General features: G+C 43.2%; 1 protein-coding gene across 10 annotated transcripts in view; it reads left to right on the forward strand.

Moving 5' to 3' along the window:
- The window catches only part of Apbb2 (amyloid beta precursor protein binding family B member 2), a 363,904-nt gene that overhangs the window by 131,192 nt on the left and 206,156 nt on the right, over positions 1-26,556 (forward strand). For all 10 annotated transcript variants that reach the window (XM_045161203.1, XM_045161206.1, XM_045161207.1 and 7 more), the window contains 2 exons: positions 9,496-9,565; positions 24,427-25,242. In XM_045161203.1, coding sequence (XP_045017138.1) covers positions 9,547-9,565; positions 24,427-25,242 — 835 coding nt within the window. In that variant the 5' untranslated portion in view covers positions 9,496-9,546. The remainder of the gene's footprint in view (positions 1-9,495; positions 9,566-24,426; positions 25,243-26,556) is intronic.

Here is a 26,556-nt window from a genome sequence, read left to right on the forward strand (position 1 = left end):
TCATTTTTATTTTCTTGAGCTGTGAGGAAGAGAGGACTCAGGTTTTGCCTCCCAGCAGTTTTTAATTTGCCTGTATATCTCCGAACATTGGACATTGACTCCAAAAGAACAGGAATGATGTGATAAGAGTTATCTTACAGCATATTAATTAATGCAGGTTGTGCCAGCTTCACACAAGGAATTCCGTGTGACATGGTGGGCGTGAGCCTGGTCTTCAGAGATAAACAGATATGGCTTCTGATAACAGCTCTGTCACCTGCCTTTGGTGTGACCTTTGGCAGCTTATCTAACCATTTATGTCTCTGTCTCTCAGTCTGTAAAATTGACCTCATAACAGTACCTCTTTTGTAGGGTTGTTGTAAGTGAGAAGAGCATCATAAAATATCTATTTACTACAAGGCTTGATATATAATAAGCATATTTATATACAGTATATTCCATAAATAGTATATCATGCTGGTGCCCTTGTCATCTCCTATAACTGTTCCATTTTATAGATCTGGAAATAGAAATGGAAGTTATTAGGGAAAAATGTTGAAAACCTTTGGAAAAGATAGAATCAGTTTTTGTGTCACTAGGTATCTTTAATCCTGACATGCAATCTCAACCCTAAAAGTATTTCTCAATCCATGTAACCCAGCAGAGACTGACAGATTTTTCACATTGCTCCCCTAATTGGCAGGCAATGATGGTGATTTTAATAATGACAGGAGGATTGTTTCTGTTATAACTGGGCTCAGTCTACTACTTGTGAACGTTTCCACAGTAAGTCAGGGCAGGACAGAGAAAGAAGATAGATGGTGTGGCCCACCAAGGTTTATGGGGTGCTTATATTGGGTATACAGAAATCTCCAAAACACTTCATTTTTCTTCAGAAAGCCTTGGGGCTAAATGAGAAAACAGGTCATAAGTGTAAGATGATATTAATAACAATGGCAGTTATCACTTATGAATGTGCCCGCTACTATGACAAGCAGCCTGTGATTTCTCATTTGAGGTTAAGGGCTGTAAGAGTATAGTGTACGGTGCTGATACCCCAGGCAGCGCATGCAACTGCTCCTGTTTATAGCTGTGGAATTAGGTTTTATTTCCTCTTTGATCCTCAGAGTCACTGTCAGACCAATGCATCCGAGCAGGTTTGCAAACACGAAGCATTCGGAGATCTTTGTACCCCCAGCACGAGTACTCAGAAAGCTCGGTGGTCGGTGTCTTCCACCGTTCCCTGCCCTGTCCTCACTTCTTGTGAAAATTAGTCACAATTCACAGTTGAACAAGAACCATCTTACCAACAAGAAATAATTGGTTCAAGATCATATAGGACTAAAGCGTCAAGCGAGAACTTTGGGCTGAAATCCTAGTTTTCAAAATCGAGAATCTAAGCTGGGCATGGTGGTGCACACCTTTAATCCCAGCACTCGGGAGGCAGAGGTAGGAGGATCACCATGAGTTTGAAGCCACCCTGAGTCTACATAGTTAATTCCAGGTCAGCCTGGACCAGAGTGAGACCCTACCTCAAAAAACAAAAACAAAACCCAAAAAACAAAAACAAAATAGAGAATCTGCTGGTATTGTGAATTCCTTAAAGAATACAAAAGGGGACTCATTATTTGTATTCTTCCGGGGCGAGGGGGTGGTAGTGGTGGTGGATATCAGGAATAATAAACATTTCACACTGCGTAGGATACTCTGTATGACAAAAACTGTTGACTCTGCAAAGCTTCTCAATACCCTGTCAGGTACTTTTGTCCTAGATGTTTTAAACATAAATTATTTACTATTTTAATATGCATGGTGTATTCTAGAAGGGAAAAATTTCTAATTGAAAGATTATTATATTTAATATATTTTAGAAGGTGTTTTTATTTTTATTTTTTATTTTTTTGGTTTTTCAAGGTAGGGTCTCACTCTATTCAGGCTGACCTGGAATTCACTATGTAATCCCAGAATGGCCTCGAACTCTCAGCGATCCTTCTACCTCTGCCTCCCAAGTGCTGGGATTAAAGGTGTGGGCCACCATGCCCGGTTGCTAATTAACATTTGGAAGTCAATACTAACGAAGGACAGCAGGATACATCATCACTTCTGAGTTGTCACTACAGCACACACCCCCGTGGGTCTTCATGCTTAGCAGTGGCACTAACTGTGATTCCCAGCAACTCTCTGATGACTATTTCTCATGACTCAATGCATTCTCATGCCTGAGAATTTGTTCTCTGAATGCATACCTACTGCCCCCCCCTTTCTGTAATTTATAAGTGTGGATAGGTTATCTGTGCTTTCCCTTCAACAGGTGAAAGGGGTCATCACAAACGCTTTGTCATAGTGATACTGGGGCTCATAGGATTGTAATGAGAGTTTTCAAGAAAGTGGATACTTGAAGGTAACAAAGGATTTGAGATCTTCAGGGGTCTAGAGAACTTCGTTCTAGAGGTGTTGGGGTAAGGGTATGGTTGGATACAGAGCAGCTGTTTAAAAGCATTGTGGTTTCTGAGAGAAAGCTTTGAGGAGGTGAAGGTAAGCGTTAAACGGAGGCCTGGAGAGGAGTTGTCGAACTATGGGCGGAGTATGACTCAACTTGTGTTATTCAGATGGAGTATATAAAACGGCTAATTCATAAAGACAAAAGCTTCTGTAGTTCACAGTTGTGGAGGTCAAGACCACATGGGCTGCATTGGCTCAGTTCTGCAGCATAGAGCTGTGTCACTATGATAGCTTGGATGCAGATTGTCCCCCAAAGGCCCATGTATTAAAGGCTTGGTATCCAGCGTGTGGTGGGAGGTAGTAGGATCTTTAAGAGATGGAACTTGGTGGAAGAGTTTAGACCAATCAGGACATTCCTCAAAGGATTGTGGAACCTGCCTCTCTTCCTTTCTTTCCCTATCCTGGCCATGAAGTGAGCAGTTTTGTATTGCTTTGTGCATTGACGTATATGGGTACTAGGGAATTGAACCTAGGCTGTCAAGGTTTAAAAGCAAGTGTATTTAACTACTGAGCTATCTCTCTAACCTCTAATCTCAGCCATGTTGCTACAGTAACAGAAAACTAATACAATCCCACCTTGCTGGATAACACTGAGAAAAGTATATAGGGAAGAGCAAGCAGGTTATTACTGTTAGCTCAGGACAAAATGGAGTTATGGCACATTCCTCAAGCAATTATTTAGCCATTATCCCTCCCTTGCTTAACAAGGCTCCAGGTCTAGATTTACTGCCCCCTTATCTCTCGCAGGGTCACTTCTGGTCTCACCCTATGACTAGTGTAAAGAACAGACATTCACTGCCCCATCAAAGAAATTCCTTCCCTTCCTCACCTTCCCCCCCAACTGAAGAGCCTATAAAGCCCACTATCTGTAACCCCAAGCTGACTGCTCGGCTCCTGAGAGTCAGTCCTAACAGCTCGTGTTTTTCCCCTAATAAAAACTTCCAACTTTGCCTCAGAGTGTGCTCTGTGGTCCTTGGTCACTCTGGAACCTTACAATTACATCTACCAGGTACACAGACACAGAACGAGGTAGAGTCAGACTTGGGCTTATATAATAACCCTCTTACTAGATCTACCAAGTGGTTTCAGGAGCAATACTTCATGCCTCTGTTGTAGTCACGTTGCTGGGTTGAACACCCACAATTCAGAGGAGGCGTAGGGGGTTATTTCAAGCTCACAGATCCAGGGGGAGTTCCAGCAGTGGCAGAAGAAACTGCTTCCATACATCCAAACAGAGAGAAACCACCAAACAGCTCCTGAAAACCAAAAGCAATAAGCAGGAATGGTCAGCAAGCAGCAGGGACCCCGCCAGAGCTCAGACCTCTGTGCGTACTTTTGAGCTGGAAATCAGATCTGTCCCCAAACACACCTTAGGTTTGGACCCCAGGATCCACCCCCCCCCCATGACACCTCCTCCTACACAAGCTTTCATGAAACACCCAGGCTATAGAGGACATACGTTCAAACTGCCTCATCCTCAGTGACCTAAGGTCCTCTCACTAGGCTCAAAAGTTCCCTAAAGTTTCACCACTTCTCAACTATTCCAAACCATGGCAATGTCAACAGAGGTGGGACAGAGAGTGGGCAGGGTAGAGAGTGGGGCAAATTGAAAAGGAAGAGTATGCCAGGCATGTTTGCCTGTATTTATGGGAGACAGGTAAAGTAGGATTCTTTATTCAATTTGAATTTTCATTTTTCTTTGGAGTCGTATAATAATACACAGCCTTTTGTACTGAACCAAAAGAGAATTAGGTATTTCATTTATTAATTCACTTTTTTAATAGGGCTTTTATGATTTCTTTGCTGGGCTCTCTTCTTGGTCCTATTGGACTCTTACTGAGCTCATATTAATACCATCATCACCACATGTCAGCATAATGGATATTCATTGATGAGAGAAGAAGGCACTGTTAGAGGGAATTTGTTATTGCTATATTGTTTCTCTTAGTTCTGTGATTCACCTGAGAGCTACAACTATATTTCTTTTAAAAATATTTGTAATTTAACAGAGAGAGAGAGAGAGAGAGAGAGAGAGAGAGAGAAAGTATGGGTGTGTCAGGACCTCCTGCATCTGCAAACAAACTCCAGACACAAGGGCCACTTTGTGCATCTGGCTTTATGTGGTCACTGGGGAATTGAACCCGTATCATCAGGCTTTATAAGCAAGCGTCTTTAACCACTGGACCACCTCTCCAGCCTGAGCCACAACTATATTCTTCATGTAAAACTTGGACCACATGTCACTAGTCTGTGGCATTGTTGTCCTCTTTGCATTATGGCTGAGGCGACACTCCTGCCAGCGTCCACTTTTAATATTATGGTTGAAGTTTTAGACTCTGTCTACCCTCCCTTGATCAGTGTTTCTTCAAAAGAAACACAAGGCAACACATATATGCAATTTGAAACTTCCAGTATCACATTAAAAAACAGGTAAAATGAAACACTTTCATTTCATCCTATCCAAAATAACTTTCATTTCAACACATATGCAGTGTTTATAAATAATGAATGAGATGTTTTCCATTTTCCTTTCATGTCTTCAAAATCAATATACATTTTACACGTAGCACATCACTGAACTCAGGTGCAAAGTATTCATTGGAAATACTTGATTTGTATTTAATGTTAAAATATATTTTATTTTTTATTTATTTGAGAGGGAGAACAAGGCAGAGGAAGAGAGAGGGAGAGAGAGAGAATGGGCACGCCAAGGCCTCCAGCCACTGCAGACAAACTCCAGCTACATGTGCAACTTTGAGCATCTGGCTTATGTGGGCTCCAGGGAATCGAATCAAGGTCCTTTGGCTTTGCAGGCAAGCTCCTTAACCACTAAGCCATCTCTCCAGCCCTTGATTGGTAGTTAGGTTTCAAAAAACTTAGTTGTAACAGTAGACTCATTCACCTGACAAGTTTCAAACTTACTTGAGTACGTCCCACTGACAAATAGCAATTTATAAATTTCCCTTTATATTAGATATTTGATAATATGTAAGTAATAGCACAGGGAAAGTATGTAATATATAATAATCTAGGGTAAATATACAACATATAATAGATAACATATAGGTAATAGCCCAGGACAAATATGAAACATACTATGGATAATAAAATGTAGGTATGGATTGAAAAGATGGCTTAATGGTTAAAGGCACTTGCTTGCAAGGTCTGATGGCCCAGGTTTGATTAAGGTGGCACATGCATCATTTGCAGTGGCTGGGGGCCCTGGTGTCTCTCTTGTTCTGCTTACAAATAAATGATAAATAAAAAGATGTAGGTAACAGCACAGGCTAACTATGGAATATATAATAGGTCGTATGTAGAAAACAATGCAGGGCAGGTACACAATATATATGACATAAGAAGTTTTCAGTAACAGCACAAGGTGAATATGGAATATATAATAGATGATAGTATAGGGAAAGTATGGAATATATAATAGATGACATGTGTATGTAACATCATAGGTTGGGTACACACTATACAATAGATAATAAGTTAGAGGTAACAACACAGGGTGAGTATGGAATGTGTAATAGATATTATAGGACAGGACAGGTTGGCGTTTTATGTTGGTCAGGGAATAGGCATTCTTTATATAAGGGATTATATAGACTAGGCGTGTGCACATTTTTGCTCTTTTCAAAACGTTCACATTCATGGACCTTTCTGTCTGCTTTACTGGAGCTTATTTTTTTGACCCACTCCCCATCACCCCTTCAGTCTCTGCCTGTGAGTGAAAGTGCGATGCAGACAGAGAGGGCCAACTGCGCTGTGAAGTACTTTTTTTTTTTTTTAAATTTTTTAAATTTATTTATTTATTTATTTATTTGAGAGCGACAGACACAGAAAGACAGATGATAGAGGGAGAGAGAGAGAGAGAATGGGCGCGCCAGGGCTTCCAGCCTCTGCAAACGAACTCCAGACGCGTGCGCCCCCTTGTGCATCTGGATAACGTGGGACCTGGGGAACCGAGCCTCGAACCGGGGTCCTTAGGCTTCACAGGCAAGCGCTTAACCGCTAAGCCATCTCTCCAGCCCTGTGAAGTACTTTTAAGGAGCCAAGGCAGGCATAGGCGAAGACAAATGGGCACAGAAGAGGCAGCTCTTGGTATTTGTGGAGGGTGTACCATCAACCCACCTTCTTTAATTATACCAGAGTAATGAGCCTGCTCCACCGTATGGGGAAATACAATTAGAAATGTATCATGGGCCAGCGGACCAGGTGGGTCACTATCTGAATCATGAAGTTGGAAGCAGCGCCCATTGAAGGTTACTAGCTGGGAGGGTTAGATTAGAACTTAAGTCTTTGAAAACGTGAAGTTTTCCTATTTGAGTTTTGCCTTAGGAAAACCTCTAATATTAGACTTGTTCTTGTAACTTGTCACGGGAGTGTAAAATGCATGAGGTGGAAATGTTATAAAATATGAGGGGCAGCTCGATGCAGCCTGGAAACACTTCCTCACGTGCCCTGCTTCACTGAAGCTGTTTTCCTGTGATCTCCTCCTTCCTCAGCCCCACGCATTCAGTACTGCATGTGACCTAATGTACCAGCTTATCATTCTATGTGACAGTCCTGATAGCAGGCTTATTGAAAACATGGCTGTTTTTAGATTTCCTGGTGATGTATCCGATTTGGTAAAGTGGCTGTTCCCCATTGTTTCTAGATCTTTACTTTTTTTTTTTCCTTTAAGAAGTATTCTATGTAAATACATGCATGTGAGTGTATGCCTGTGTCTGAGCGCATGCGTATATAAGTATGTGCTTATAAATTTTATGCAAATTAGATCCTGCTTGGCTTGCTGTGCATATTGGTGATATCTCAGTGATACATCTTAAAGTGTTTTTCCCATCAATTTATGCAGATCCATTAAGTTTCCTCTGATGGTGGCAGGATACTCCAAGATGATGATGTATCTTTTTTTAAAATAATTCATTTATTTATTTCATAGAGGGAGGGAGAGAGAGGTGGATAGAGAGATAGAGAGAGAATGGGCACACGAGGTCCTCTGGCCACTGCAAACGCACTCCACATGCACGTGCCACCTTGTGCATCTGGTTTACATGGGTACTGGGAAATCAAACCTGGGTCCTTAGGTTTCACAGGCAAGCGCCTTAACCCTAAGCTATCTCTCCAGCCCACTGTATCATAATTTAACAAGCCAGCTGTCCTCCAAAGAGCAGTTAGGTCATCGCTGGTGTTTTGGTTTTAGGACGATAGACTCCATATGAGTTTATTTAGAATATAAATTTGTAGAAATGGAATTGCTAAACAGTAGAGTCCCAAGCATTTTAAATTTCTTTGGATACTTATAAATGGCCTTCTAAAAAGTTTTGTCACTTTTTTAAAGCTATGATAAGTATTTTAATATTTGTTTATTTGCGCGTGTATGCAGGGATGGGTGTGTGGGCGTGCCAGGGTCTCTTGCCATTGCAAATGAACTCCAGATGCAGGCACTGCTTTTTGGTGCCTGGCTTTAGATAAGTGACTAGGGAATTGAATCTGGGCTAGCAGGCTTTGCAAGTAAGTGTCTTAGGCCACTGAGCCACCTCCCCAGCCCCCTAGTTTCATCATATTGAATGCTGCCAGTTTGATTTTTCCTGTGTCCTGGATTTACATTATGTATTATCAAGCTTGTTAATCTATGCAGTTTCTTAGAGAAAAAACAGTCACTGTTACTTCAAGTTGCTTTAAAAAAAAAAAAAAAAGAGTGCTGGAGAGATGGCTTAGCAGTTAAGTGCTTGCTTGTGAAGCCTAAGGACCCCAGTTCAAGGCTCGATTCCCCAGAATCCACGTTAGCCAGATGCACAAGGGGGCGCACGCATCTTGAGTTTGTTTGCTGTGGCTGGAGGCTCTGGCGCACCCATGCTCTCTCTCTCTCTCTCTCTCTGTCTCTCTCTCTGCCTCTTTCTCTCTCTGTCTATTGCTCTCAAATAAATTAATTAATTAATTAATTAAAAAAAGAAACATTTTGTTTATTTGCAAGCTGACAGAGAGAGAGAAGAAAAAGAGAGAGAGAATGTCTACACCAGGGCCTCTAGCCACTGCAAATGAACTCTAGATGCATGTATCATTTTGTGCATCTGGATTTACATGAGTACTGGTGAATGGAATCTGGGTTGGTAGGGTTTGCAGGCAAGTGACTTAACCACTGAACCATCTCTCCAGCCCCCAAGTTGCCTTTTTTCTAAATAAAAAAAAAAATGTTTATTTTTATTTATTTATTTGAGAGTGACAGACAGAGAGAGAAAGAGGCAGATAGCTGGCGAGAGAGAGAATGGGCATGTCAGGGCCTCCAGCCACTGCAAACGAACTACAGATGCATGCACCCCCTTGTGCATCTGCCTTATGTGGGTCCTGGGGAATTGAGCCTCAAACCAGGGTCTTTAGGCTTCACAGGCAAGTGCTTAACCACTAAGCCAACTCTCCAGCCCCCAAGGTGCTTTTTAAACTATGAATGAGGTTAGTTATTTATGTTTATTGGACATTCTTGTTTCTCTCCGGACATAACCCTGTCCTTTGTTCATGTTTAACTTAATAATTTCAAGAAGTTCTTTCTATATGAAGACTTTTCTTAGTTGTGCCCTATGGCATCTTTGGTGGTAATTTTTCTCAGCTTAAAAAATTATTACCATTTTTATAGCCACTTCTTTGCCCCCACACACAATCAGAAGGTTTTAATTTTCCTGTTGCAAAGCGTATTAGTTTTTTTTTTTTTCCTTTGCGGATTCTGAATTGGGGGCGTGTGTGTGTGTGTGTGTGTGTGTGTGTGAGATGAGAGAAAGCACTGGAAACTTGAGACAGAGAGATAGGCTTAGCATGAGGAAAAGATCTTAATGTGGTTAAGTAGGAAGGCAAATTAGATTCAAAAGTAGTGTGAGCAATTATAAGTAAACAAAAGTGTGTTTATAATCTGCCAAAATTTGTCATTTTTTAACAGTGGGAGGATTGTTAGTGCTGTGTTTTTTCCCTTGGTTTTGGGGTTTTAATTTCTCAAATGCTCCTTTTGTTTTTTAGATTGCAAATTATAAACCTATTTCCTGCTCCACTGCCGACGCCCAGTGACCCATGTCAGAAGTTCTTCCAGGTCAGCTATGGTTTTACATATTTCAATGCCAAGAAGCAATTGAATGTTTCCACTGGATGCTGCAGTCCGGTTCGCATTGCTGGTAGAAATCACGCAACCGAGAGCAGCTTATGGGAAACAGAGGTTTATTTTGTTTTACAGGCTCCAGGGGAAGCTCCACGATGGCAGGGGAAAACGATGGCATGAGCAGAGGGTGGACATCACCTCCTGGCCCACATAAGGTGGACAACAGAAATGGGGGTGTGCCAAACACTGGCAAGGGGATACTGGCTATAACACCCATCAGGCCGCCCCCAATAATACACTCCCTCCAGGAGGCGTCAATTTCCCATTGCCATCAGCTGGGGAACCTAGCATCCAGAGGACCTAAGTTTATGGGGGACATCTGAATCAAACCACCACACTGTACAACAGATCATAGTCTTAACACATGTGATTGGCTAAAATAGTGTGATTTTGAATTTCATTATTCTTTACTAATACAATAAAAAATGAATAGTTAAGGCAAAAAATCATTATTTAACCATATTTGTGTAGTTGGTGAATGACTGTTTATACAGCAACATGTAAAAACTATCTTAGTTGACTGTGGCAGGAAATTAAAACTGTCAAAGTTTGTTACCTAGCATTGCACATGCTAGCCCGAGAACTGTTGAGGCATGAACAAAGTAGTAGCTGTTACGATTGAGTCGTTGTAAATAGCCTCTTAGACTGTGGGATTTGTCTAGAATGGAGTTTCCCAATTCAGAATTCTCCTTGGATCTAATGCTGATGAATTCCAGGCCTCAAGAAGACTTGCCTTAATTTTATTGTATGTCCCTTTCTTTGACTCATGATAGATGCTAGGTCTGCACACAATGTGGTGTGGGATTTAATTCTTAGCCACACAGTAATGTAATAAGACCAAAGCAATTGCAGAAACCTCTCAAATTAAACACAATATGGGGCTGTTAAGTGGCAGAGGGGCTAACTAGATTCTGTATTTCTTTAAGTACATACCACTCACCAAGTACCAAGAGTTTTTACTTGTTTGTTTTTGTTTTTGTTTTTTGAGGTAAGGTTTCACTCTAGTCCAGGCTGACCTGGAATTCACGATGGAGTCTCAGGGTGGCCTCAAAGTCACTGCAATCCTCCTACCTCTGCCTCCTGAGTGCTGAGATTAAAGGCGAGTGCTGAGATTAAAGGCATGCACCACGCTCACCTGGCAAGTTCCAAGATTTTACATAAGCCGATTTAACCATGGATAGTGTTGCAGTCAGGTTCGCATTGCTGGTAGAAATCACCCAACCAAGAGCAGCTTCTGGGAAAAAGATTTATTTTGGCTTACAGGCTCGAGGGGAAGCTCCACGATGGTAGGGGAAAACGATGGCATGAGCAGAGGGTGGACGTCACCCCCTGGCCAACATAAGGTGTACAGCAACAGGAGGGTGTGCCAAACATTGGCATAGGGAAACTGGCTATAAAGCACATAAGCCAGCCCCCAACAAAACACTCCCTCCAGGAGGCATTAATTTCCAAATATCCATCAGCTGGGGAGCTAGCATTCACAACACCTAAGTTTATGGGGGACACCTGAATCAAACCACCACAGATAGATTACTGATGTCCTTAAATTCTAACATAAACATTGCTAAATACTGCTATTTTCTTTATGTAGCAGTACACATACTGCATTTTGACAAAAAAAGTAAGAGAGAAATAATAAACCCTAAACACTGTGAATATACCAGTGATTAAAAAAAAAAATCTCTTCATTAAAAGAAAAGTTAATATGACTAAAAAAGTAAAGAACAAACAGAAACGTAAAGCTCTCTTAAACATTCTGGGGTGGTTCCTTGTTTTGTAAATCCATAGTTAAATACGTATAGTAATTTATAGAAACTCCATAGGAATGAAGAGATGTCGCTTGAAGAAGTACATTTTAGGTCATGGGATTGTTAACATTCCCCTGCGCTAGGAGGGAGGGGATGGGCTCACCAGACTCTTACCTGGGATTCTAGCTACCAAGACCATCTATCTTCTAGGTGTGTGGGGTCTTAGCAAGTGCTAGGGTATATAGGTAGTGGTTAACTGAGGCAGGATTCTGTGAGGCACCACCTTTGAGATTGATGGGGGTGGGCCAGCTGATTTTGAGTTACCCATGCTCGTATAGATAGCTCCTCTCCCAAGCATCTTGTAAGCCTAACAAACTCACTGATTCACACATGTAAATAAATAACATTTTAAGCACTTACTGAGTGGGTGTTGCTATTGAGTCTTTGTAAATAGCCTCTTGGACTGTGGGATTTGTCTAGAATGGAGTTACCCAATTCCGGATTCTCCTCAGATCTAATGCTGATGAATTTCGGGCCTCAAGAAGGTTTACCTTAATTTTATTGTATGTTCCTTTCTTTGACTCATGATAGATGCTACTCAGCATATGATATAGTATGGGATTTAATTCTTAGGCACACAAAATCTTTAAATACTTTAAAAATCTTATACCATTGCAAAAGAGACAGTATAGAAAATTAAAAGAATAAAGGGGACAAATATATAAAATGATGTACTTCCATCTAAAATGAGAAACATAACTTCTAGAAATTGTCTGTTGCTCTGTATTTTGTGATGGGGATATATCCATTTTTCTCTGAAGATATGCACATTGCTTAATTCTTTGGTAGTTATATGAGATGCTGAAATAGTTACACAGCATAATTTAAAAAATAGCAGCTAAACTGGGCGTAGTGGCTCACGCCTTTAATCCCAGCACTCAGGAGGCAGAGGTAGGAGGATTGCCTTGAGTTTGAGGCCACCCTGAGACTCCATAGTGAATTCCAGGTCAGCCTGGGCTAGAGTGAGACCCTATCTCAAAAACAAACAAACAAAAATATAGTAGCTAAAGTTAAGGCATTTGCCTGCAAAGCCAAAGGACCCAGGTTCTATTCCCCAGGACCCACATAAGCCAGATGCACAGGGCTGTGCATGTGTCTGGAGTTTGTTTGCAGTAGCTGGAGGCCCTGGTGTGCCCATTTTCTCTCTCTCTCTCTCTCTCTCTCTCTCTCTGAAGTAAATAAATAAATAAAAATGATTAAATAAATAAATAGCAGCTCATATTTTCAGATGTAAGTACCAAACTTTATATGGAACACATCTTTTTATTTTAATTATTTGAAATTTTCTGGTGTGTGTGTATGAGCGGTGGAGTATGCGTGCCTTAGCACACGTGTAGAGGTCAGATGACAACTTCCGTGTTGGTCCTTGCCATGTCACCCTTTGTTTGAGGTGGGGTCTAGGGATTTTCTTTTTACTGCTTCGTTCATCTGGTTAGCTGTCCATGAGCTTGCCGGAAATTCTCCTGTCTCGACCTCCATTCGCTCCATTGGCCTGCTGGGGCTGTGGAAGTCGGCCATGGCTTCTGGCTTTTACATGGGGTCTAGGGTTCTGAACATGTGTGAAGGTGCTTTTGCACATGTGTACAAGGTGGAGTCTGGAGATTCATATCAGCTGTGTCCTTCTCAATTGCTCTCCATCTGATTTCTTGAGACAGGATCTCTCGCTGATCCTAGAGCTCACTGATTCAGCTAAACCAGCTAGCAAGCACACCCCAAGGATCCACCTGTCTCTGCCTCCTCAGTGCTGGGATTACAGTGAGCATGCTTAGCTGCACCCACTGCATGGTGGTGCCGGGATCTGAACTCAGGTCCTCCTGCTTCTGCAACACTTTACCCCAGAGCCATCCAACTAGCCCTGATTATGGGATCTTTTGTTGTTGTTGTTTGTTTGTTATTTTTGTTTGTTTGTTTGTTTGCCATTGTGCTTTTGCAAGGCTGGGTCTTGCTGTAGCCCAAGCTTACAGGGAACTCACTCTGTAGCCCCAGGTTGGCCTCAAACTAACAGTGATCCTCCTAGCCCCTCCCAAGTGCTGAGTTAAAGACATGCTTCACTATTCACTATGTCTGGTGAGGTTTTTTCTTTTTTAAGTTTTGCTTTAAAAAAAAAAGGCAAAACAAAAAACCTTTATTTTTATTTATTTATTTGAGAGAGAGAAAGAGGCAGAGAGAGGAAGAGAGAGAATGAGCGTGCCAGGGCCTCCAGCCACTGCAAATGAACTCCAGATGCATGTGCCCCCTTGTGCACCTGGCTTATGTGGGTTCTGGGGAATCGAACCAAGGTCCTTTGACTTTGTAGGCAAACACCTTAACTGCTAAGCCATCTCTCCAAACCCAGTGAGTTAAAAAAAATTTTTTTTTGTTTGTTTGTTTTTGTTTTTTGAGGTAGAGTCTCACTCTAGCTCAGTCTAACCTGGAATTCACCATATAGTCTCAGGGTGGCCTCAAATTCAAGGCAATCCTCCGACCTCTTCCTCCTAAGTGCTGGGGTTACAGGAGTATGCCACCATGCCCGACTTTAAAAAAAATATTTTTAATGTATTTTTTTTTTATTTTGAGAGAGAAAGAGAGGGGCAGATAGAGATTGAACACACTAGGGCCTCCAGCCACTGCAAACAAACTCCAGATGCATGCGCCCCCTTGTGCATCTGGTTTACATGGGTGCTGGGGAATTGAACTTGGCTCCTTAGGCTTCACAGGCAAATGTCTTAACCACTAAGCCATCTCTCCAGCCCAAGGGAGAGTTTTTTTTTTAAATATTTATTTATTTATTTATTTGCAAGTAGAGAGAGAGAGAAGGAGAGACTAAATATGGATGGGCATCCAGGGCCTCTGGCTGCTGCAAATGAACTCCAGGTGCATGCATCATTTTGTGTATCTGGCTTTACATGGGTCCTGGGGAATCAAACCCAGTCATTTGGCTTGCAGGCAAGTACCTTAGCTGAGTTCTCTCTCTAACCTGATTTATTTATTTATTATTAACAACTTCCATGATTGTAAATAATATCCCATGGTAATACTCTCCCTCCCCTCACTTTTCCCTATGAAACTCCACTCTCCATCATATCCCCTCCCGCTCTCAATCAGTCTCTCTTTTATTTTGATACCATGATCTTTTCCTCCAATTATGATAGTCTTATGTAGATTGTGTCAGGCACTGTGAGGTCATGGATATCCAGGCCATTTTGTGTCTGGAGGAGCATGGTGTAAGGAGTCTCTCCTTTGGCTCTTACATTCTTTCCACCACCTCTTCTGAAATGGACCCTGAGCCTTGGAAGGTGTGATAGAGAGATTGCAGTGCTGAGCACTCTGTCACTTCTTCCCATCACCATGATGCCTTCTGAGTCATCCCAAGGTCACTGCCATCTGAAAAGAGAAGATTCTCTACCAAAAGTGAGAGTAGCATTAATATAAGGATATGAACATTAAGAGAGGTGCTTACTGGGCAGTTTGATAAGCATAGTATATACATTTAGCCAGATAGCAGCAGATGTTACACTCCTAGGGCTCATGACTACCCCAGTTTTAAGTTTTCAGTATCAAGGATGTATTCCCTTCCACGGAGTGGGCCTCCAGTTCAATTAGAGAGCAGTTGGTTTCCACCATGACAGACATGCCACTATTGCACCTATTGGCTCATTTGGCCTGGCTGGCCAAATATAAGGCTTGCAGTGTCCACAGATGAGTATCTTCACTGGTGATTTCTCTTTCTCCCATTGAACTGCATGCAATGTGGCTTCTTCCAGCTTTCTGTCAGCTGGTCTACATGGAGGAGGTTTTCAGCTCAGTTCTAGCAGGATTTCTCAGTGGACTTGCAGCCCAAGTATGCACAGTCTTCAGCAGTAGGGTCTTAACCATCTATTCCTGGTGGGAAATCAAGGGCCTCAGCAATGGCCTGTAGTGTTTTGGGGGCATCAGGGACCTCCCTGGCCAACAACTCACTGGACAGTATCCCATCCCAGGCACTGAAATTTTTCTCATAATAATCTATGGCTCCTGAGTGTTCCATTGTCCAAAAAAGTAGGTTTCCATATGATTTATTTATATCCTCTTAGAGTTTGATTAGCCCTCCCTCCACCTTTCCTTTACTCAGTCTCTTCCCCTGACCTTATTTGGGCCTCTTCACTCCCATTAATCTGTTCTTCTACTTACATATATACAATACCATCCTATTAAGTGCCCCCTCCCTTCCTTTCTTTTCCCTTTATATCTCTTTTCTAACTTACTGGCCTTTGCTACTGAGTTTTCTTCCTACTTGAAATTTTTTTTTTATTTCACATTTTTGCTTGACAAATGAAAGTTACAAATGTTTATTGTGTATAAAATACTGTCTTGCAATCTGTACACATCACCAAGTGGGTAACCTGGACTAATTAAGATCTGATTAAATGTCTTAAAGAAAAGCCCTCTTTCGTATGTCTTACGCCTTCTCAGTTGAACAGAACCAGCCCTCAGACAGACATGTTTCACAGGGCTCAGGAAACAGTGAGGTGGGTCAGGCCTAGGTGTTGAAACAAGCTCTTGATTGTGATCCCTGCGTAGCAGCCTGTGACGTTTCTCCCCCAGCACGAGACACTTTCAAGGTTCCAATCTTGCCATCTCCCCAACCTTGCAGCTCAAATTTCCTTCTTATAATTTTTTGCCTCTTTTGTTAAGAGACGTTCTTATCATTCTCGTCACATTGAGGACTTGCTTTCATGAATAATTTCAGGAAACTGGCTTTATTTTGCCTCTCCTTCCTAAGAGGAAGGGGATAATCTGAGTTTATTTCATTTCCTTCATACTTTGAGGTGTAGTTTAAAAGACAGTTAACGCCTCAGTTAACTCCTCAGGAACAAAATTGGTGCAGTAGTGGTGTACCAGTGAAGTTTCCTTCAAGAATGGGGCAGATTTTGGGTTTTCTAGCTTAGAAATCTGGGAGGAAAGTATTGCCATGGAATCTGAGCAGGTAACCCTAAAGTTAGTTTACTTTTCTCTCTCTCTCCAGTTTGTATGAAGTAATACAACAAGTGTTCTTTCATCTTCTTATTCTTTTGGTTTTTCAGGGTAGGGTCTCACTCTAGCCCAGGCTGACCTGGAATTTACTATGTAGTCTCAGGGTGGCCTCGAACTCACAGCGACTCTTCTAGCTCTGCCTCCCAAGTGCAAGTGCTGTGATTATAGGTGTGTACACCCAGTAAAATCTCTTATTCTTCAAGAATATATAGTAAAATCAAAATACAGTCCATGCATGTATGAAATTCTCAGTAATAAAAATTCAAAAAAATTCCCAAGAATATCCATTTTTCTTTAAAATGTATTATCATGTTACCAGTTCCCATTTTACTTAATTTTCTTCTCTTCATTGTTACTGATGATTCAGATGAAGGAGGGCATTAGAGATAGGCTTTGGCCCAGACTTGGATGATAGAGGCCATTGAGATGTCTGGCATTTGCACCAAAGTTTTCGTTGGACCTCCTTAGTTACTCAGACTGAAACATGGAGTTTCGTGAGTCAGTGGAATAACAGCTGAGGAACGGTCATGTTGGACAGACTTTCCTGGGGTCACAAAACATTTACCTACGATTCTAACTTCATTTTTCCTTATGGAGTAATGGAGAATTCAGCCAGGACCTCCTTAAGCTGAGACTAAGGAACTAGGCCACTAGGCTAGACACTATACTGAAGGATATTTTTAAACTTTATTTATTTATTTACTTATTTTTGAGAGAGAAAGAGGCAGAGAGAGAGAGAGAGAGAGAGAGAGAGAGAGAGAGAAAGAATGGGTGTGCCCCTCCAGCCATTGCAAATGAACTCCAGATATGTGTATCCTCTTGTGCATCTGGCTTACATGGGTCCAGGAGACTCAAACCTGGATCCTTTGGCTTTGCAGGCAAATGCCTTAGCCACTAAGCCATCTCTCCAGCCCTACTGAAAGATTTTAACTCTTGCTCAGCTTCTGTGTGGGTAAAACCTGAGATAATGGTCATTAATCACCCTTTCCCTTCACAGTATCATTCATTACTTAGTTTATTCAAGAAGGAAAAGCAAATTTTCTGTTAACATAAATATCAGGAGAGGTCTTCTCTGTACCATCTGTAATAAAAAAAAAAAAAAACAAGAGAGTTCTAGTTGGTCCTTTGGGTTTGAGTTGATTTGAGCCAAGGGTTTACACACTGTAGCCCAGGCTAGCCTCAAAATTGTGGCATTCCTCCTGCCTCTGCCATCCTAGTGCTGGGATGACAGGTCTGAGTTACCACAAGTAGCTGACACCTGATTTCTTGAGACGTTGATGAAATATTTGCCTTCTCCATGTCATTTAACACCTACCTTGCAAGCAGTCATGAAGGACCTAGTGTGTGCTGGGCTGCTGTGCGGATTGGTGGAGGTCATAGATGAGCAGGATTAAAGAGAAACGTGAAAGAGTGAGTGATGTGCTGTTGGAGATGTGTTTATGGAGACAGGGGGAGTGTAGACCAAGAGCCCGAGAGCCTGCCTGGAGGGTTGAAAGGGCCTCAGGAAGAGGCAACGTCAACTCCAAGTCTGAGATGAGGAGCAGAATTTGCCAGACAGAGGGAAGGATGCCGAGAATGTGTGTGCTGAGAACATTCTCCATGCCTCTGACTTCATTACCTCAGGTGTAGATAATCTCATAGCCCTGGGTCTTGCTAGTCCAGTGGCTCTCTCAGCCTTGCCTCCCCGCCCCCCACTAGAAGAATGCTTTAATACCCTTACTGGGTCCAATTCTGGAGTAAAGGAACCAGAATCTTTGGGGGTGTCTCCGAGGGTGAGCATCATTCTATATAACATCCATACTTGTACCTCTAACCCCGTGACCTTTTTCTTTCCTCAGTTCCTCACCCTCTCCTTCCTTTTCCCCACATTGCTTTCCTGCTCCAGGCCTGATCCAGAGGACATGCTCTTCCTCGCTCTGGCAATGTCTAAATGTGCCCCGCGTGACCACAGCCAGGCGTCTTCCCCAAGGAATAGTCTTGATCAGCACAGAGAAAATGAGACCGTTAATTTGGCTTTTTTCAGTCTGTGTCACTGAAAAGGAAGACTCTGATGTCTGCCTCATCCTGTTGGTTCTCTGATGACCATGGATGCCTTAACTGTCTAGTTTACTTAGGTTCTTGAATGCCTTTTCACCAGAGTCATCCCCTTCCAGGATCTTTTATGTTATTTTATTATATTTTTAGAGAGAGCAAGATAGATGGGTATGGGGGCAGAATTGGCATGCCAGGGCCTCAGCCATTGCAATTGAACTCCAGATGCTTACGCCACCTAGTGCACATGTGTGACCTTGCGGGATCTGGAGAGTCGAACATGGATCCTTAGGCTTTGCAGACAAGCGCCTTAACCTGTAAGCCATCTCTCCAGCTCCTGGATCTTTTTAAAAATATATATATTTCACTTATTTACTTGAGAGAGAGCAAGAGTGACAGGTAGTGAAGAGAATGGGCATGCCAGGGCCTCTAGCCACTGCAAATGAACTCCAGATGCATGTACCACCTTGTGCACCTGGCTTACGTGGGTACTGTGAATCTAAACCTAGGTCCTCTGGCTTTGCAGGCAAGTGCCTTAACTGTCAAGCCATCTCTCCAGCCCCTTCCTGGATCTTTATGGAGAAAGATACCCAACCGATCTGTAGATGAAACACACACACTCTTACCCATACATTTCTGCCCCAGTCATTCTTCATGTTGCTGCCCCTGGGTGGAGTTCAAAGTCTTAGTGCAGAATATCCTGCCCAGCCTCTTACCTTCCCCCTGAATACCTCTTCCCTTTAGATGCTCTTCACCCCAAGGTGATCAGATCACTCGCTCTTCTCACCCACTGCCCTTGTTGATTTCTAGAATTGCACTGTGAGCCTTGCCTTTCATCGAGACAAAAGCAGGCGGTGAAGGAGGGATAATAATGCCCAGCCTGCTTACAGCCTTTACAGTACACCGGCCATCAGACTATGTGTTTGACAGCCTCTTAGTTCTTAGCCAAGCTCAATGAGGTAACTGTGCTATTATCTCCAGTTTAAAGCGAAGAGACGCATAGTTTAAATAACTTGCTTTTCGTGTTAACAAGTTTGATCTTTCCTCTTAGGCCCTTTCATTCCTCATTTCAAAGAAACTAGCAGGCTTAGAGAGATACTATTAAGATTTTCTTGCATTTAAAGCACAAACTTCTGCCCCCTTAAACATTAGGAATGCCCGCACACCACCATAATGAAACCTTCACATACCCAGCTTCTTTGTCCCTGGCTCTGTCACTCTCTGTGTCTCTGAAATAAGAATATTTCTGTCCCTCCGAGCCACTAGTGGGGCTAGTTAGGGGCCGTGGCGAGCAGACCTGTGCTGTATCACTTGGCCGTGTAGAAGTGAGGGACTGTGTTGCATAACACTGAGTGCTCTGCAGGCCTTCCTCATTTTAATCCTCAGCTCCACCAGGCTTCTGCAATTGGACCTGTCTTTCAGAAAGAAACTGGCTGCCAGGTTTCTTTGAGTACTAACCCAGCAAGAAATCTGTACAGGTCTTTAACCTTGACCTTTCTGACACCCTGGATCCTTCACTGCATTACCTCTTTTTAAAATTTTTTTATTATTTATTTATTTGACAGAGAAAGAGGGGGAGATAGAGAGGGGGAATGTGGCGTGCGAAGGCCTCCAGCCACTGCAGACGAACTCCAGATGCGTGCACCCCCTTGTGCATCTGGCCAACATGGGTCCTGGGGAATCGAACCTGGGTCCTTTGACTTTACAGGGAAATGCCTTAACCGCTAAGCCATCCCTCCAGCCCCGCATTACCTCTTACTTGCTTATGGGAATGCCTTCCTGCGGCCTGGAGCTTTCCAGGGCTTTGCTGACGTCAAGCCATTTTGTGACCCTTGTGAACCCGGATGACTTCTCGCTGATACAGTGGCTGCCTGAGGCTGCTGTGCGCTCTGGAATTATCTCGCCTGCTCTAGCTCTGAGGCAGAGCCTTTTACTTTTGCCATAGATGTGTTGGGGTAGGCAAGGCCGTTGGGAGCTGGAGGGGGAAGAGGGGCACAGAGAAAGCTAACATTCCTAGGTAGGAAGAGCACCCTGGGCTTTAAACTGACCACCAAGCTAACGGGTGACAGTAATTACAATTTGCTGTCACCTCATTGTGCCTCCATGCCATAGTGTAGTTAGCTCTGCCTCCAGTCCCAAGCACCTATCCCAAATGTTGGGCCACACTCAAATAAATAAATAAAAATAAACAAAAAACGATTTTTTAAAAAGCACTTAGAAGCTCTAGAAATGGCATTCAGAAGCTATCTGATATCTTCCAATAGCAGTTAGAATGCAGTATCTGATATCATACAGTGGCCTGTTGGAAAGCATCGCCATGCCTTTTGGGATACTGGCAGGTTTCCACTTTGCCATCAATCACGCCAAATGCCCAAGTGTGTAAAAGTACCTTTCTCTTCTGTACCTTGCTCTGGGTCTACCTCAGAGAGAGCTGTGTGTGGGTTCAAGGTGGCGTCTGCTCCTATCAAATGCTACTCTTGACTGAAGTTCAGTTGTAAATTGGAACGTACATGTTCCACATAGTTGTAGTTCAGCTAAAGGCATTGCTTGCAAAGCCTGCTGGGATTGATCTCCCAGGACCCACATAAAGCCAGAAGCACAAAGTGGCGCATGTATCTGGAGTTTGTTTACAGTGGCAAATAGCTCTGGCATGCCCATACACACACATACTCTGTCTTTCTCATTCTCAAATGGAAAAAGCAATATATTAAATATTTATTTATTTATTTATTTATTTGACAAAATAAAGAAGAAGGAGGCAGAGAATGAATGCACCAGGGCCGCCAGTCGCTGCAAACAAACTCCAGATGTGTGCACCCCCTTGTGCATCTGGCTAACATGGCTTCTGGGGAATCAAACCTGGGTCCTTTGTCTTTGCAGGCAAATGCCTGAACTACTAAGCCATCCCTCCAGCCCTGAAAAAATATTTTTTAAAAGATTTTAGAAATAGCCAAACATCAAAACTTAAAGTTTTTTTTTTTTTTTTTTGTCAGAGTATAACTTAAAAGAAGTATACTGAATTCTTTATTCCTTTAAGATGAGGCAGAAGAGCTGGGGGCGGGGGGTGTGGGGGGGAGAGTGCTGGGTAAGTGTGAATCTTTGTAAACAGCTGTGAAGGACACTGTAGGTTACTGCCCTTACTATCCTGTAGGTCTTCTGGGCATCTGTTAGTAAAGTGGACCTTGCCTACAGTGAAGGGATAGTGCCTAGCTCACCGAAGTACAAGGTTTCCAGAACCAATGAGTGGTTCTCTTCTGAAACTACCTTGTCTGCATAGTTGAGAGCAAGTGGGGGCGCAGGATGTCTTGCCCTCTTCCGTGGAGAGTCCCCTTTGCCTGGGAGAGGAAGGAAGAGGGTGTTGTGAGAATACAACCCCATGCACGTGAGCAGCCGTGCCTGGTCCTTCAGCTGCCATGGAAATCACTGGTCTGAGGAAGGCCAGGGATCAGATGAAAGAAGTCATTGCCCATAGCCTGAGAAAGCAGAACCTTAGGAGCCATCACCCATGAGATTCCCTTCCAGCCTCAGTGGCCTTTCATATGGAATCATAAGTCCCTGATGGTGCGAACAGCCTTTGAGATGAATACAACAGTCACGTAGTTTTCTTGGGCGTCTTCTGCAAGGGTGCGTGGTGACTACGCACAGGTTGAGTCTGTATTTTAATTCAGTGGAATGTAGTCAGACTCCTTTGGGGGTTCTAGTATGTCTAGTTATGTCGCCCAGGGCTCAGGCCTGTATTAGTAATACTTTTGTTTGTGTGTGTTGAGAAATTAAGGCATTTCTTCAAAATCTCTGTTTTTTGACATGGACTTAGTGTACCAACACTAAGTCCATGTCAAAAATGTTCACAGTCGGGCGTGGTGGCGCATGCCTTTAATCCCAGCATTTGGGAGGCAGAGGTAGGAGGATCGTCATGAGTTCGAGGCCACCCTGAGACTCCATAGTGAATTCCAGGTCCGCCTGGGCTAGAGTGAGACCCTAACTTGAAAAACCAAAAAAAAAAAAAAAAAGAGTTAAAAATGTTCACAAAGGCCGGGCGTAGTGGCACACGCCTTTAATCTCAGCACTCAGGAGGCAGAGATAGGAGGATAGCCATGAGTTCAAGGCCACCCTGAGACTACATAGTGAATTCCAGGTCAGCCTGAGCTAGAGTGAGACCCTACCTCAAAAACAAAACAAAATAAAACAAAAAAAAGTTCACAAAGGCATTAGTAAATGCTAATAGAGGTTTGCTTTTCTAGTCATTCAGAACATAATTTCTTTCTTTTTTTAAAAAAAATTATTTATTTGAGAGAGAGTGAGAGAATGGGTATGCCAGGGCCTCTGACCCCTGCAAATAAACCCCAGACAGATGGGCCACCTTGTGCATCTGACTTACGTGGGTACTAGGGAATTGAACCTGGGTTCTTAGGCTTTGCAGATAAGTGTCTTAACTGCTAACCCATATCTTTAGCCCCAGAACATTAATTTCTAAACATGATTCATAAAAATTGCCTTGGACCTATGGAACACCATCTAACAACGATCTTTCAGATTAATTAAGGAAGATGAAACTCTAGAAGAATTTTGAACAATTTTTTTTTTGTAATTGTTGACAATGTTGCTGAAAGGACATACAGAATACAAGTGTGATGTCAGTGTTTGGAAAGGAGACAGGTTTTCAAGTTGGGAAGAGCAAGACCAGTCACCAGAAGAGAATGCTTTTGTATGAATTCCAAAAGATATTTTTCTATGCTAAGTAAAATGTAGCCCCTCAGACTTCTTAACTTTTGTGTAAATTAGCTTTTAAGTATCCACATTGAAGCTTTTAATTTTTATTTATTTATTTGTTTTTTAAAAATTATGGCCAAATTGAAGCAAGCTTTTACTTATTTATTATTTATTTATTTGTTTATTTATTTATTTATTTATTTGAGAACGACAGACAGAGAAAGAGGGAGAGAATGAGAATGGGCATGCCAGGGCCTCCAGCCATTTGAAATAAACTCCAGACACATGCACCCCTTTATGCATCTGGCTAATGACGTGGGTCCTGGGGAATTGAACCTGGGTCCTTTGGCTTTGCAGGCAAACGCCTTAGCCGCTAAGCCATCCCTCTTTTTGAGGTAGGGTCTCACTCTAGCTCAGGCTGACTTGGAATTCACTATGCAGTCTCTGGGTGGCCTCGAATTTACAGCAACCCTACCTCTGCCTCCTGAGTACTGGGATTAAAGGCGTATGCTACCACACCCAGCTCGCATTAAAGCTTTTACTTGCTCCTGTTTTTTATATGCATCAATTAAGAAATAAAGGATTGGGAGGCAGAGGTAGGAGGATTGCTGTGAGTTTGAGGCCAACCTGAGATTACATAATGAATTCCAGGTCAGCCAGGGCTAGAGTGAGACTCTATCTCAAAAAGCAAAAATAAATAAAAATAAAGAGGAAAGTGTGTCAGTCCTATAAGATTGTATCATGTGGCTAGCACTCGGGAGGCAGAAGTAGGAGGATTGCTGTGAGTTCGAGGCCACCCTGAGACTCCATAGTGAATTCCAGGTCAGCCTGGGCTAGAGTGAGACCCTACCTTGAAAAACCAAAAAAAAAAAAAAAAAAAGAAGCAGCATTTAGTCTGGTAATTTCTTTTTTAATTTTTTTTGTTCATTTTTATTTATTTATATGAGTGACAGAGAGAAAGAGGCAGAGAGAGAGAGAGAGAGAATGGGCGCGCCAGGGCCTCCAGCCACTGCAAACGAACTCCAGACGCGTGCGCCCCCTTGTGCATCTGGCTAACGTGGGACCTGGGGAACCGAGCCTCGAACCGGGGTCCTCAGGCTTCACAGGCAAGCGCTTAACCGCTAAGCCATCTCTCCAGCCCTAGTCTGGAAATTTCTGTATGAAGTGTTTGCGCACATTGTATCCTAACCTGTTGGACTATGAAAGTCATCTCATCGCTAGTTTTTTTTTCTTCTTCTTCTTTTCTCCCCCCAGCTGACCCGGGTGTGGACACCTTGGCCGTGTTTATGGCCAGCAGCGGAACCACAGACGTCGCCAATCGGAACAGCCCAGCCACCCCGCCGAACACCCTTAATCTCCGCTCCTCCCACAATGAACTGCTGAACGCTGAAATCAAGCACGCAGACGCCAAGAACAGCACGCCGCCCAAGTGCAGGAAGAAATATGCCCTAACCAACATCCAGGCGGCCATGGGCCTCTCCGATCCCGCCGCCCAGCCCCTGCTGGGGACCGGCTCTGCCAACATCAAACTGGTGAAAAATGGGGAGAACCAGCTCCGCAAGGCCGCAGAGCAGGGGCAGCAGGACCCCAACAAAAACATCAGCCCTGCGGCGGTCATCGGCCTAGCTTCGGAGAAGTTGGAGGGTAAAGAGCCCCTCCCGCAGGGGTCCTCGGGCTGTGACCTTGTGCCCTCCCAGCCCCCGAGGACTAAGAGCTTCCTCAACTACTACTCCGACCTGGAAATCTCAGCCCGAGGACTAGAGCCGAACCCCGGCAGCTGCCCCGGGCTGGGGGAGGAGAAAACCCAACCGGGCCAGGGCCAAGGCCCTGCCGTCATTGGCAACGGCGACTTGCTGCCGCAGAAACCAAACAAGCCCCAGTCCAGCCCAGAAGATGGCCAAGTAGCGACAGTGTCATCCAGCCCAGAGACCAAGAAAGATCATCCTAAAACGGGGGCCAAAACCGACTGTGCACTCCACCGGATCCAGAACCTCGCGCCCAGCGACGAGGAGTCCAGCTGGACGACACTGTCTCAAGACAGCGCCTCCCCCAGCTCCCCAGATGAAACAGGTATTCCTGGGAAAGGGGTCGTTTCAAGGGATGCTTGACTTTTGGTGTACTTGTCTGGGAAGTGGGGGGATTAAAAAAAAAAATCTCTCAAGTGACCAAAACTGCCCATTCCCAGTCAAAGAGGACCATGAGAGTAAAACTGGGGAATGTGTGGAAAATAACATTGTAGGTTACTTTTGTTCTGGATCATTCATAAATTGCTTGTTCTGTCTGGTACCCGTTTCCATCAAAGAAATCGTCCTTGGTTCCTTGCTCTTAAATATAGTAAAATGCCATCAATAAAGAAATTATACCACTCATGCTTAGGTTAGGGAACTATTTCTGAATACTACCTAGAAACATCAGGTGCTAAAAGCCAAATACTTTTCATCTCACTCTATCAGAGTCACCACTCTCAGTCTGAAAAGGGAACGATCTGGAAAACTTCGTTGGGAATGAATTCATCGTAATTAACACCGGACCGGGGAGTCCCAGGGTTGTGTTAATGGGAGGCAGATGTAACAAATAGAGCATACGCAGGACCAGGGAAGGAGAGAACATTTTTCCAATCTGTAAGCAGATGAATTACCAGGGGTACTGATAAAAGGAGGAGATAAGACATTAACTGTTTTGTTTTGGAAAAGGAGTGTTTTTGAGGTACCTAAGTCCCATACTTTTCCTGCTAGATTTCATCAGTGTACTGTACTTGGGTGTGGCCTACGGAAATGCATTTCAACTCATAAATGTTTAGGCTAGCACCTTAATTGTTTAGTAATGTCATTGAGCCTTAACTCTATTACTATTTACCCATTTAGAAAACGCATCGTTTTTTACCCGCTAGTATTTGAACCTATATCAACTGCTTCTTGAGTTTCTTATAGCTCAACTACACATCTTGTTTTCAGATCCCTTGACTCAGGCCTCATTGTCATCCTGTGGTCGTGACAGACGTGACATTTGCTCATGCAAGCTCCATGGTGTGCTCTTGAAATGAAAAATTAAAGAAATTGGGCCTGGAAAGATGGTATAGTGGTTAGAGGCCCTTGCTTGCACAGCCTGATGGCCCGGGTTCGATTCTTTAGTGCCCACGTAAGCCAGGTGTACAAAGGGGTGAATGTGTCTGGAGTTCATTTGCAGAGGCAGGAGAATGGGATACTTTTTCTCTCTTTGTTGGTTTCTGTCTCTTTCCCTCTCCCTCTCTCTTACATTGGTTTAAAAATTGAATGGAGCCAGAAGCCTTGAGTGAACAATGATCCTCCTTGTTCTCATTCTCAACAGTGACTACCATTGTGTGTATGGGGTAGGGGTGCATTTCCTTCTAGAAATCCGTATAGG

The sequence above is a fragment of the Jaculus jaculus genome, chromosome 11, assembly GCF_020740685.1.
Source record: "Jaculus jaculus isolate mJacJac1 chromosome 11, mJacJac1.mat.Y.cur, whole genome shotgun sequence".
NCBI classification, from domain to species: Eukaryota; Metazoa; Chordata; class Mammalia; order Rodentia; family Dipodidae; genus Jaculus; species Jaculus jaculus.